Here is a 14,923-nt window from a genome sequence, read left to right as displayed (position 1 = left end):
GGTATACCCAACTGACATCTGATGTCACCAAGTAGAACGTCTTTTCATCCACTGACTTCCCAGGTGTACCCAGCTGACAGTTTATGTCACCAACTAGAATGTCTAGTCATTTACTGACTTCCCAGGTGTACCCCACTGACAGTTTATGTCACCAACTAGAATGCCTATTCATTTACTGACTTCCCTGGTGTAACAAACTGACAGTTTATGTCAACTAGAATGCCTAGTCATTTACTGACTTCCCTGGTGTAACCAACTGACAGTTTATGTCACCAACTAGAATGCCTAGTCATTCACTGACTTCCCTGGTGTAACCAACTGACAGTTTATGTCACCAACTAGAATGCCTAGTCATTCACTGACTTCCCTGGTGTAACCAACTGATAGTTTATGTCACCAACTCGAATGCCTAGTCATTCGGTGACTTCCAAGGTGTACCCAACTGACAGTTTCTGCCACCAACTAGAATGCTCAGCCTTTCACTGACTTCCCTGGTGTAACCAACTGCCAGTTTATGTCACCAACTAGAATGCCTAGTCATTCGGTGACTTCCAAGGTGTACCCAACTGACAGTTTCTGTCACCAACTAGAATGCCCAGCCTTTCACTGACTTCCTATGTGAAACCAAATGAATGCCCAGGTGCCATGTTACAAACAGCACAAATTGGTTTCATAAACATGCCTTAAAAACACGTCTTAAAGTGTAACAGATTTCAAAATATATGGCGGTTTCCCTTTATCCAGTATTTTGTGTGTTTTCTATAATAAATAAATGTATTACTGTATGATTTGCAGCTTGGCATTGGTACAGAGCCATTGTTATGCGCTCCAACAGCTATTCGTTTGGCAGGGAATTTCCAATATTCCTACTCGGTGCTGGAAAGCTTTCAAGTGAATTACTGCACATGGGAACTGTTTAATTTATGCACCATTCATTATCTGTAATGATCCTCCAATAACAGCATTCTCTATCATCATCATCATCATCATCATGCCGCACTACTGGGCAAATAATATCCTTTGTAATTTCTGCACGTAGCAAGGGAATGGCACAAAGTCATCTTCTGAATTCACATATAGAACAATATAAAATGAAAGCACTAAGTTCATACAACGGACACTAGGAAACAAGCAGGGTTCTGACCAATCAGTCGTGCCGTGAGCCCCAGTTGTAGGAACATTATCAATGTTATGTGGCACGTGCCATAGAGTTGGTTTATTAGTACAAGTCATGGGATGAAGACCTGACAAGTAGCAAGAAAGGTCGAGACTTTCCTCTACAGGTGGGAATGGGGACCCACGAGGTAAGTAAGTGGAGTGATTTTTGTATTCTGAAACGGTGTGGATCTACTGTACACAGGAGCCCAACATCCATCACATGTAATCCTTCCAATCGTACAGAAAAGTGTTTATTAGAATGTCGTACCCATTCAAAGCGTCACTCTATCAAATAAATAGGATACACATGTGGAAAACATGAAACACTTGTACACCGGGTCCCCTTGGGGCCACATTTCAGCACATACAGCAGGAGCTTATTCATAAGACAAATAACCATTTCTCTCACTGTCAGACTGCAAAGGAGGCAGAAAGTCCGAGCGATACGGTAAGTCGTTGAAAGGAGAAGGAAAGCTACCAAAGCAGTTTATTGCCAATAGATTAGCCACAATAGTGCAAGCTATAACACTATATTTATTCTGCAGAATGCTTTACCGTACCCGAGGAACAGCTCTAGAAGCTCTTTGTTTGTTTAGGATAGCAGCTGCCATATTAGCTTGGTGTGACATCACTTCCTGCCCAAGTCTCTCCCTGCTCACTCATAGCTCTGAGCTCAGATTACAGCAGAGGAGGGAGGGGGAAAGGAGCAAACTGAGCATGCTCAAGCCCAAGCCCTGGAGGTTTAAGCTGAAAACAGGAAGTCTGATACAGAAGCCCATGAGTACACAATAGAAGGAAAGACATGTGGTGTTTCTTTTGACAGAGGACTCAGAGCAGCATTACTTTGAGGGTTTACTGGTGTATTTATATAGACCTTTCTGATAAAGCTTACTTAATTGTATCCTTTCTTTTAAAGGGCAAGTCGACCCCAAAATAAAAATATGCCTAATAAAAGAAAACATTATTCTAAGGAACTTTGCAATATACACTCATGGTTTTTAAGTTATTTGTATATATATTGCTATTGAAAGCAGTGTTTGTCTGTCCCTTTCTATTCTCTGCCCTGATGTCTAAGACAATGTTGATACAATGTAAGACAAGGCAGCTGATTTTTTTGACCGCGTACATTTTTGTAGCCACACCCCCTAATTACCATGTTCATTTTACATAATTTGGCAGGTTATTTCTGTGTTTTTTTCCAGTTATTACAGTTTTGCTAATGAAGGTGAATTGCCCTTTAAGCTGTGAGTCTAACTTTTCCCAAGGGACCTGTTATCTTATATTGTTACAATTACTTATTTACTTTTCTCGAAATTGTTACAAAAGTATCTTATCTGCTGCTCTGGCTGTTCTGGGCTCTCTGCCAAAAGCCAATTAAGTTAGAAACTTTGTTTCTTTTTCTGGCTGTTGAGTGCAGAGAAAACGTGACTTTTCAGTACAAACGATGGACTGCGGGTTGAGCTGTCAAAAGAGGGACTGTCCCTCTAAAAACAGGTCAGTTGGGAGGTGGATTTAAATATTTTGCACCCTTGGGATGCAGAGTGCATTGTCCCCTGCTTTTCTATCTCCCCCAACTCTATTTGCATCCCCCCCTCACTAACCCGGATTTGTGGCGAGGCCACATAGGCCCGGGCCTAGGACGGCACATTTTTGGGGGTGGCATGCTGCCCAGCCGGTCTGTGGGGAGCCTGTGCTCCCCAGTGCTCCGGCGCTCGCACGCTGGCGCTTTTGCGGAGCGCACGGCCTAGGGGCGCCCGCCCAGCGAATCCGGCGCTGCACTGGACAAGTGCACACAAGCTGTGCCACCTACAATAAGTCTTATTACTGGGCCCAAGGGGTGCAAGCCCAGGTGCGATCACGCCCCACTGTACCCTCCTGGTAGTTACACCACTGCTTCTCACTCCCCAGCTACCACCACTCCTCTCCCGGCTAGTGGCCAGCACTCTACATCTGATTTTTGTTGCCGTAGGCCTTTGTGTATTGACTGGGGCTGATGCACAATCTGATGCACAATCTGATGCAACGAGTAGGACAGCCCTTATATCAGCTGTCTATGGCAGGCATTGGTGCACCACATTGTTAATACTGCTGTAGCTTATCAGAGCAATACCAACATAATGGCAAATTTGGCAAACAGAGCATAAAGTGCTGCTAAATATGAAAATGACACCCCATGCACAAAGCAGCCTGCACTAGAGTCCTGCACGGAACCAATTTGTTAAACCCGACCTGCACCCGAACCCGCATACTTACCCACTTCAACCCGCAAGTACTTTATCCGCAACCCGCTGACCATCAAGAAACAGGAAGTGCTGTCATTGTAAACCGGAAGTGCCATCATTAGAAGTAGGCGTGATCAGAAAAAAAGGAGTAAAACTCGCTATTGAAAAGACCCGCGACACGACCCGCAAACCCGGAGAACTGCCGACCCGCATCTATACCCACTCCCGAAAATTCTACCTGTAACCCGCAGGGTACCGCAAGTTTTTGGGCACTCGTACCCGCTGCAGGACTAGCCCTGGCAGCCACTGGGTTCTATACGGCATGAAACTGCTTTAGCTTGGGACTAAAAGTTTTAATGGCCGGGCCCATATTTGTGGAAAGGCCCTGGCCTAGGGCAGCAAAATTTAAGGGGGCGGCATGCTGCCCAACCACACCCACATTCAGAAACACTGGGGATGTGCAGGAAATACAATCATTTTTAAAATTTCCTGTGTACCAATCCCCATTGCTCCAGTCCTGATGATGAAAATTTGTGTGAATAAAGGGGAGGGGACTGGGGCAACGAACAGCGGCGGGCCAAGTGGTGCCCATGTAAATCCGACCCTGTTAATGGCGGCTCCATAGAAAGAGATTGGATAGAGACTGCACAAGAAGTAGGTCAATAAACAGCGATGGAGACGGGAAATGTGCAAAAAGATGATAATACTGAATGATAATAATCAATGAAGCTTTATTGGGCTTTGTTCCCTTTTGTCACAGGGTGTTGGGCCCAGGACACATTTACCCCTTTCCTCATGTGACCCCCAGACAGTGGACAGACAGGACCCTGGCACTCGCTGTATTGCACTGAATTTCTTAGTCAATACTACTTTATTGACCCCACGCACCTCAGATAAGATTATACCATAAAAATATAGGGAAATGGGTCAGAAAGTCCTGCATTTATTTACACTTAAAGGGGAAGTTCGCCTTACAACCACAGGCAGAGAATGATGACAATTTAGGAAGACTTCATGTCACCAAAAATAAGCCAACCGCGACATGTTCATAAATAATGATATCTACTCCATTGCACAGCCTTTGACTGGCAGCTTTCACCATTCACACTGGATGTAGATAGCGATGGGAAAATGTGTGTGTTTTTAAGTATTTGCAAAACAGAAAAACTTACACTCACACACCCTGGCCGTCCAGAGACAAACGAATCCCAGGTGCTCGATGTTAGAGGAATTGGACAACCTCAAAAACAGCGTAGACACAGGAGACACCGGCACAACATGGGTAAGTCTAGCAGGATTAACCTTGCTCGTTTATTGCGGATGCAACGTTTCGGGGCGTGACCCCTGCTTGAGAAAGGGGTCACGCCCCGAAACGTTGCATCCGCAATAAACGAGCAAGGTTAATCCTGCTAGACTTACCCATGTTGTGCCGGTGTGTCCTGTGTCTACGCTGTTTTTAAGTATTTGCCTTTCCTGGAATTAAAGATCACTGACCTCGACATCTACACAACCATAATGCAATATCATTGAGCTCCTTACTTGATTAAAGGGGAAGCAAAGCCATTTAGACCATAGGATCCTTATTAGTGACATTAATATTTTCCATACATTGCAGTGGAAAGCAGAAGGGGGTCTCAATATATATATATATATATATATATATATATATATATATATATATATATATATATATATATATATATATATATATATATATATATATAGACACTATGCACAAATTAGGTCAGTATTGATGTTGACTAGATGGTGCAATTGAGATGGACTGGCAAGTGTTTGGAAGCCAAGGACATTCTCAACTACTTCGGCTATGCACAAACACAGGTCCTTGTATCCCTTAGCAACCAATCAGTTTGCATTTCCAAGTTGCAGTGACTAGCAGGTATAATAATGAAGGATTCTTGTTGCTATGGGTTACTGGACCTCTTAGAAATGTGCTGTGCTTCATGGGTTGTTACCAGGTCCGGATTGAGAATTAAAATAGGCCCTGGCATTTCAGGTACACAGAGGCCCAAACAGCCCACATAGAGGCCCAAACAGCCCCCACCAGCCCACTAAATAGTGACTTTCTATGGCACCTTATAGCAGCCCCTCTGGCATTTGCCAGAACCCACAGATTGCCAGTCCGGGCCTGGTTGTTACCTATTCTTCCTTTTTGAAGCCTGAGGTGTCCCTTTACTAGACCTGATCCTAAATACTATTCCCAGAACTCCCTTGTGCTATTTCCTTATCTACCCGGGTTCTGCACACACATAATTCAACAATTGGGCACCATGTGAAGATGGACAACACTGATCTTCTGCTGAAGAACTCAAAACAAATGGGCAGGAGGTTTCCAGATTGATCTGGCTGTATGCAGACGGTCACAAGTCCAACATTACTGTCATATTTATACAAGGGGTGGTTCACTTTTGAGTTAACTTTTAGTATGTTATAGAATGGCCATTACTAAGTGACTTTTCAGTTGGTCTTCATTTAATCTTTGAATCGGCTACTGGTCCCTATGCATTTCATTCTCTATGTTCTTTGTATAAACCCATTTATTTTACAGTGCTGCATAATATGTTGGTGCTCTAATAATAATAATAATAATAATAATAATAATAATAATAATAATAATAACTAGCAGTTAGAAAGGAGTTAAATAGACTTAAAAGTTTGAGCTTGATGGACATGTGTCTTTTTTCAACCCAACTTACGTTACAATGAAATAACAATAATAATAATAATAATAACTAGCAGTTAGAAAGGTTTTATATAGACTTAAAATGTTGAACTTGATAGACGTGTGTCTTTTTTCAACCCAATTTACAATGTTACAATTTAATAATAATAATAATAATCTACCCCTGCAAATCATCTCAGTATATGTTTTTGCCCATTTACTTTACTAAAGGGTGGCCTATTGCTAATTAAAACCTGTATTTAATAAACATCTGAAAACATACACATGAAACACACTGTATATATTTAGAATAATAAATATTAATAAATATCTTTAAGGGGTGGTTCATTTTTACTGTGTTATAGACCGCCCAATTCTAAGCATCTTTTCAACTGGTCTTCATTATTTTCTTTTTATGGTTTTTTAATTATTTGCCCATTTCTTCTGACTCTTTCCAGCTTTCAAATAGGGGTCGCTGACCCCATCTAAAAAACAAATGCTCTGTAAGGCTATCGATGTATTGTTATTGTTACTTTTTATTACTCATCTTTCTATTCAGGCTTCTCCTTTTCATAAGATAAACTGGGATGGGGGTCCCCAAACAAAGTACAGTTTAACACTCATCACATTTCGGAAGTGGCCCAGATGCACCGCCCTGAGCCCTCAGCACGGGCGAAAATTTCAATGGAGCAGGCACTCAGAATAAAGGCAATCTAAAAGCAGCTTGTTCAAATAGTAGAGAAAGTTTATTGTGTCCCAAGCCTTAAGCATTTCCTGTTTACAAACATTTAGTCATAGGCCTATGAGTGTTTGTAAACACGAAATGCGTAAGGTTGAGGACACAATAAAATTTTTCTACTCCAACCTGCCTTTATTCTGAGTTTGCCTTTATTTTTCTCCTATTCATATTCCAGACTCCAATTTAAATCAATGCATGGTCGCTATGGTAATAAGGACCCTAGCAACTAGATTGTTAAAATTGCCAATTGAAGAGCTGCTGAATATAAAGCTAAATAACGCAAAAACCACAAATAATAAAAATGAAAACCAATTGCAAATTGTCTCAGAATATCTCTCTCTACATCAGACTAAAACGTAACTCAAAGATGAACAATTCCTTTAAAACAGATGCTTAAATATTTGTATTTGTACATACAGATGGGAGCTGCCATATTGTTTCATTAAAGTATAGGAGCATAAATGATGCCAGGATGTAGAATATTCCTTTCTTTTTCTGCTTATTTCCATGTATGTGTCCCTTTACGCTGCAGCAGGAGATGGTGCTATATACATAATAATAATATAATAATAATAATAACAAATATAATAATAACGATTGTATACACTGAAGTGGGAGCTCTATAATAACCCACTCCACAGCGCCCCCTACTGGTGCTAGATGCTGTTTGTTGTTTTAAATAAGGGCTTCCATGAGCCTTGTTTTGTTTTGGTAGCCGATGATGAGTAGAGTATAACAGTGTTTTATTAGCAGGCTCATGCAGCCATTACACAACAGTAAGCAACTCTAACACCACAAGCTGTATAGAAAGTATGCACAGTATAAATCTTGAGCACAGTGACATCTACAGGGCATTTGTATAAACACCACAAGGTTCTGTGTTTGCCTCAAACACAATAACAATGGGGCAGTGACACAACAGATTTATGTCTCATTGTAATGAGTGCAAGTACATCTATACCTGCTGGTAGTAAATGAGCTTCATAATTCCCACTCTGAAGACCTGTTATTATTTGTTTAATGTTAAATGAGCCATATTTATGTACTGGGTACATAAATCGCTACATTTCAACTAACATTATTAGCCAATAAAATTGAGAAAAATGATGGCAGGAGCATATATATATATATATATATATATATATATATATATATATATATATATATATATATATATATATATATATATATATATATATATATGTATATATGTATATATATATGAATAAACATCACTAGCAGGGAAATATATACATTTTATTACATAAATACAATAATTCAGTTAACTCTTCCGTCGGAGCCTCAGGCTCAGATACTAAATAGCATAATGTTATAATGAAGTGCAAGCAGTGTGTTTACTCAAGAAAGGAAGGGGCTGACTCTGTAATGTGAGAAGCGGATGAATTTTCCGGCTGATTTCATTATATATAAATATATATACATATACACACGAGTGAAATCAGTTACAAGAGCCCTAAGGGTCCCTTCTAGATTAACAGGATCCCACCCAAGGAGATCTACAGATTTACATACTCACTGCCGGGAGTCATTACGCAGGAAGCATTGCCACAAAGCTAAAATCATGTTCAATAAAGAGGATTTGTATTAAAAAAAAATAAAGTCTTATGCCTTTTAATTAAATCTCTGTTTAAAGGGACAAACTGACTGCGTTTGCACCTCTCTCTCGCTCTCTTTCCCCCTGCTGCTATTTTTTATAACCTCTTACTTTCACTAAGGCCTGTCTGTGTCTCAGGTTTACAGATAAGGAAGAGTTTATTATATAGGATTTAACTTGGAAGGAGAATCTGAATTAATGTTTTATGCTTGTCCCATTATGACGACCTAGAAACCAAAGTAAGGTTTGACTTTTAGTGCACAGGCCTCCTATTCATTATAATACAGGGTAGACAGCCCTCGTATCAAGGTGTTTTTACTGTAATAATTTTACATCAGGGTGAAGCCTATTAAAGGGATACTGTCATGGGAAAACATTTTTTTTTTTCAAAATGCATCAGTTAATAGAGCTGCTCCAGCAGAATTCTGCACTGTAATCCATTTCTCAAAAGAGCAAACAGATTTTTTTATATTTAATTTTGAAATCTGACATGGGGCTAGACATGTTGTCAATTTCCCAGCTGCCCCAAGTCATGTGACTGCTCTGATAAACTTCAATCACTCTTTACTGCTGTACTGCAAGTTAGAGTGATATCGTCCCCCCTCCCTTTCCCCCCCAGCAGCCAAACAAAAGAACAATGGGAAGGTAACCAGATAGCAGCTCCCTAACACAAGATAACAGCTGCCTGGTAGATCTAAGAACAACACTCAATAGTAAAAACCCATGTCTCACTGAGACACATTCAGTTACACTGAGAAGGAAAAACAGCAGCCTGCCAGAAAGCATTTCTCTCCTAAAGTGCAGGCACAAGTCACATGACTGGGGGCAGCTGGGAAATTGACAATATGTCTAGCCCCATGTCAGATTTCAAAATTGAATATAAAAAAATCTGTTTGCTCTTTTGAGAAATGGATTTCAGTGCAGAATTCTGCTGGAGTAGCACTATTAACTGATTCATTTTGAATTTTTTTTTTCCCATGACAGTATCCCTTTAACGAGTAATAACTATCAACATTTTGAAAATAAAGAGGGGGATAAAAAAGTTGGCAGCAAAGCGAGACTAAATATTTTTGACCACGCCCATTTTGTGGCCACACCCCCTAATTACCATGCTCATTTTACAAAATTTGGCAGGTTATGAAAGACATATTTCTGTGTTTTTCCCCCCATTATTACGGTTTTACAAAAAAAATGAAGGTGAATTGCCCTTTAAGCTGTGAGTCAAACTTCTCCCAAGGGACCTGTTATCTTATATTGTTACAATTACTTATTTGCTTATCTTGAAATTGTTACAAAAGTATCTTATCTGCTGCTGTGGCTGTTGTGGGACAGTTGTGAGGTATGGCAATGGCAATAGGCGCTGTATGTATTTGGCTATGGGTCACTATCAGAATGTTACCTACTGAATTTAAAACTGGAATCTGATATATGATTAACTGACAGATGACACAGGCACAAACCTGTAAAATTTGGTAATATTTTGTGAAAATTAATGGGCATTTGTAGAATGCGACATAAATAATGGCAGAGCACTTACTACACTGTTAGATCCTTCAGCACAAGTGTATTTTCAATCAGAGATCTAACAGAAATGACCTGGAAGAGTGCAGACTAAAACCGCACTGGAAAAGCAGAATTTGCCTGCAAGCTCACCTTTAACATCAATTTACAGTAAATAGGATTTCCCCTTGCTTGCGCTAGAATAAAGATCTTCATACTGCCACCGTTACATTAAATCTAGCAATTTGCTATATTCTAGTGAATGTGCTCATATTATCAGTTTCCTCTTTACCTTTTATTACCTTTAGGTTAACATTGAAGTATGAGAGTTGCACTATATATAGTAGAGCTGCACCAAATCCAGGATTCAGTCCGGGATTCGACCAGGATTTGGCCTTTTTCAGCAGGATTCAAATTCAGCCGAATCCTTGGGTCAAACAGAATCCTAATTTGCTGTGTAATTTGCATATAAAAATTAGGGGAAGTAACAAATCACAACTTTTTCTCAAAAAATAAGGAAGCAAAAAATCTTTTATCCAGTTTCTCCCTTTCTGTCCCTAATTTGCATATGCGCATTAGGGACATGTGCAAATTAGGATTTAGATTAGGTTCTGTATTAGGCTGAATCTTTCACGAAGGATTTGCGGATACAGCCGAATCCCAAATCGTTCCAAATCCTTAATATATAGTGTTTTCTCCATGTAAGTGTATATCTACCATAGACTCCGTTTTATCCAAATAATCCAAATTTGTAAAAATGATTTCCTTTTTCTCTGTATAAAAAGTACCTTGTACATGATCCCAACTAAAATACAATTAATCCTTATTGGAAGAAAAACCAGCCTATTGGCTTTATTTAGAGGGTTATTTACTAAAATATGAATTTATCTCATTATTTTAATTTAAAAAACCATGACCAAACTCTCATACCCTATTTGACCTTGTTTATTATTTAAAAAGCTCCAATTAATCGGTTTGGGGGAAAACCCTGACAATTTTGTACAAAAAATCATATCATACAACTTTTTTGGACTTATTCCCAAATCAGATGTTTTTTGTTGTTTTTGCCTGAAAAGCCTGAAATAATGGGATTTTCAGGCTAAACCCAGTGCAGACCATGATAACTTCCTATTAGGATAGGGACCTCTACCATTGACTAATACAGAACCTTGGCAGGTCTGAGATGGCGGATTATCTGATTTAGGCTTTTTGCAGCATCAGGCTTTAATAAAACTCGAAAAATTGTAGTTTTTAGAAAAACCTCAAAAATGTGAATTTTGCTCTAAAAACCCCAACCAGATAAATTCAGAGTTTAATAAATAATCCCCTTAATGTTTACATGATTTTCTACTATCAAGATCCAAATTACAGAGAGAACAGTTATCTAGAATAGGGATGCACCGAATCCACTATTCGGCTGAACCCCTGAATCCTTTGTGAAAGATTCAGCCGGATACCAAACCAAATCCGAATCCTAATTTGCATATGCAAAATAGGGGTGGGAAGTGGAAAACATTTTTTACGTCCTTGTTTTATGACAAAAAGTCACACGATTGCGGATTTGGTTTTGGAAGGGTTCAGCCGAATCTGAATCCTGCTGAAAAAGGCCGAATCCTGGCCGAATCCCGAACCGAATTCTGGATTCAGTACATCCCTAATCCAGAATAGCCAAGGTCCCGAGCATTCTGGATAACAGGTCCCACACGTACTTTGAAAATTAGAATGTTTACATTGGAATAAACAAAAGACGATAAATTACAGTGATCTCATTTATAAAGTTCTTCCAAGCCATATATACAAACAGATACAGGTGTATATAGATATGATATATATTAACAGTTAAGAACATGAGTGGAAATGAAATAAGAGCGAAACATAATATACAAAATGGAACTTTTTTTTTATACAATTCCCAAAATTCATATATACCTGTAAGTTCACTTTTACATACAATAATGCTTTATTGTAAATGAGGATAATTTAGCACCAAAATGTAAATTGTTTTAGAGACTTAGTGAAGAATGTAAGAAAAAAAAAAAGATCACACGCATAAAAAAAGCAGCAGGGTATAAAAAGTGCTTCCACTATTTCCCTCTAATATAAAAAACAACAACTGTATTTCTATATGACTTTAAAACTAACTTATGTACATAATGTATTATTGAAAATATATAACACTATATCTTGGTACATGGGAGCTAGGCTTTATACTCCCAATAGCAGTGGCTCCTCCCACGTACTTAATTATATGGGTGTGGTATAATCCTTAAATAGAATGTATGGTGGTTGTGTTGTATCCACTTGATAAAGGACTATTGTCCGAAACATGTCGTGTGTTAAATAAACATTTTGCAGTAAATCTGCTAGTGCCAGGCTCAATTCTTATTGGTATATTTGATAGTTATGGCATCAGAAAAATGCTCCAATTGGAAAAAAACAACATAAGTATTATACGGCCAACTGAGAAAGAAGAAAGAGAAATGGTGGCACCCCTAAAGTGCAGGGTGTGAATCTATCAGCCCCCCCAAACAGACGCCCACCAAAAATCCCCTGCTGTTTTGCCCCCATTAGTCCTTTATCACAAGGGGCCTGGGTTGAGTCGTATCCCTTGGACCCCTGGTTAGTGATGGGTGAATTCGTGGCGAATTTCCGCATTTCGCCGCCGGCGAATAAATTTGTGAAATTGCCGCAAAATTTGCCAGCGAATTTTCGGCCAACGTCAAAAATTTTTTGACGGCTGGAAATGATATAGCAATTGTATAATAAATCGTTGGAGCAACTTTGTTATGATATGTTGGGTAGAGATGCACCGAATCCAGGATTAGGTTTGGGATTCGGCCAAGATTCTGCCTTTTCTCAGCAGGATTTGGATTCGGTCGAAACCAAGTACCTTTTTGAACCGAATCCAAAAAATCATGTGACTTTTCATCAAACTACAAAGCAAGTCAATAATTTTTTAACCACATGCTGCACACGAGGTTCTCTTTCGCCTTTTCCTCAATAATTTACAAAGTAGGGTTCAGATTTGGTTCAGTATTTGGCCAAACCTTTCACAAAGGATTTGGGATACGCAAATCCAAAAACCACCAATCCAGGATTAGGTTCGAGATTCGGCCGGGATTTGCCCAAGATTCTGCCTTTTTTAGAAAGATTTCATTTTGGTCGAATCCAGATTCAAAAAATCATGTGACTTTTCGTCACACAAACAAGGAAGTCAATCATTTTTTAACCACATGCTGCACACGAGGTTCTCTTTCAACTTTACCCCCAATTTACATATGCAATCCTAAAACCACCGATCCAGGATTAGGTTTGAGATTTGGCCGGGATTTGACAAAGATTAGGCCTTTTTCAACAGGATTTGGATTCGGTTGAATCTAATTGCCTGCAGGAACCAAATCCAAAAAATCATGTGACTTTTCATCACACAAACCAGGAATTCAGGGTACAAAGTTTGGCCAAGATTCTGCCTTTTTCAGCAGGATTTGGTTAGGTCGAATCCAGGATTAGGTTCGTGATTTGGCCGGGATTTGACAAAGATTAAGCCTTTTTCGGCAGGATTTGGATACGGTTGAATCCAAGAGCCTGTCTGAACTGAATCCGAATCCAAAAAAATCACATGACTTTTCGTCATACAAACAAGGAATTCAGGTTGCTATGGGTTACTGCCCAGATGCAAATTTGCCCAGTGTTTATAATGAGCCCCACTGTGTCATAAATTGCTGGGGCCACTGTGTCTTAAAATACTTGGGAACTGCCTCTCGCTGTCCTTGAGGTTAAATCAGTGATAGGAGAAGATTTCTAATTTAGGTGGGATAATTGGTGTATTGGTGGTAAATGCCAGCGACCCCTTTTTCGAATAGTTTAGAGCGCTGCTTGTTTTGTGACCTTTCCAAATAAATGTCCAGCTATGAAATGTTTCTCTTTTTAACTCTCTCCCAGTACGGCTCTTCTAAATATCTTACAATTATAAATCCTACATTTAAAAAACGATAAACTTTTTTCTTTAACCTTCTAATTTAACCCCCCCCCCAAAAAAATAATGACAAAAAAATAATATTTAAAAAGCTGCTGCACGTCGAGAACTAATCTCAGAAATACAATTTTCTGAATCTACACTATAACACGTGTCACCTTGCCAACTAGCAAAGTTGTCTGGTTCATTAAATTAACCCACTCATGACTATGATAACAAAAAAAAAACACACAGTTCATCTAAATACCAGTATCAAGTTACATATTCAAAAATAAGCAATTGAATTATCACTGGCGATGATGGGAGGGGAGGGTGAAAGAAAACAAATCTGTATCAATATTAAAAAAAATGGAAGATTCACGGGAAGACATAAAGGTAGAAATATTTATGTTCGTACCACGTTCCAGGGGCCACTGTTCCAGCCAGACTCCCGAGGGCAAGAGTGTATGTTGCACTGCTCTCGATCCGGTGGTTTGTCAAGGATTTCGCAGCTCAGATCGTTAAATATGTCTCCATTGGACCTCTGACAAACCACCTGTCGTGTCCTCGTTCCACCGCCACATTTTTTGGAGCACTACAAAAGATTGAAAAATAATAATTATTTTAAAAAAAAAATCTTCTTTGATGACCATGGCAAACACAGTTTGGTCTATTTTCAACCCGATTTAACTATGTAACTTCAGGTTGATGGTGACGTCACTTCTGTTTTCGTGGGTCCTGGGTCGGAAAGTAAGTTTAGCTCTATGTGGTCCTGTTGGGTAGTGGTTTTGGGTAGGGGATGTATTGGGTGGTAGGTAATGGGTCAGTGGGTCCGGGTCAGGCACTGGACATGTGGAGGACTCTACCAAAGTGGCCCCATTTCAATCATGGAGATATGCAATTACTAAAAAAATTTTTTTTAAAAAAATTGGAAGTCATGTTAATGCACAGCCAAGCCAAGGAGTTTTGGCACCCAAAGGAAGGGTGGTTATTTGCTCTCCACCCTGCTCATTATCTGACCACACCATTACCCTCAGGTGACACAGAAAGG

General features: G+C 39.4%; 1 protein-coding gene across 1 annotated transcript in view; it reads right to left on the bottom strand.

The window, feature by feature from the left end:
• Positions 1-14,923, bottom strand: part of adamts9.L (ADAM metallopeptidase with thrombospondin type 1 motif 9 L homeolog) — a 185,082-nt gene that overhangs the window by 60,607 nt on the left and 109,552 nt on the right. Inside the window, exon 28 of the mRNA XM_041590920.1 lies at positions 14,291-14,467. Within this exon, the coding sequence (XP_041446854.1) occupies positions 14,291-14,467 (177 nt within the window). The remainder of the gene's footprint in view (positions 1-14,290; positions 14,468-14,923) is intronic.

Source organism: Xenopus laevis, chromosome 4L (assembly GCF_017654675.1).
Source record: "Xenopus laevis strain J_2021 chromosome 4L, Xenopus_laevis_v10.1, whole genome shotgun sequence".
Lineage (NCBI taxonomy): Eukaryota > Metazoa > Chordata > Amphibia > Anura > Pipidae > Xenopus > Xenopus laevis.
The sequence above is the reverse complement of the archived record's forward strand: the minus strand, read 5'-3'. Positions and strand labels throughout refer to the sequence as shown.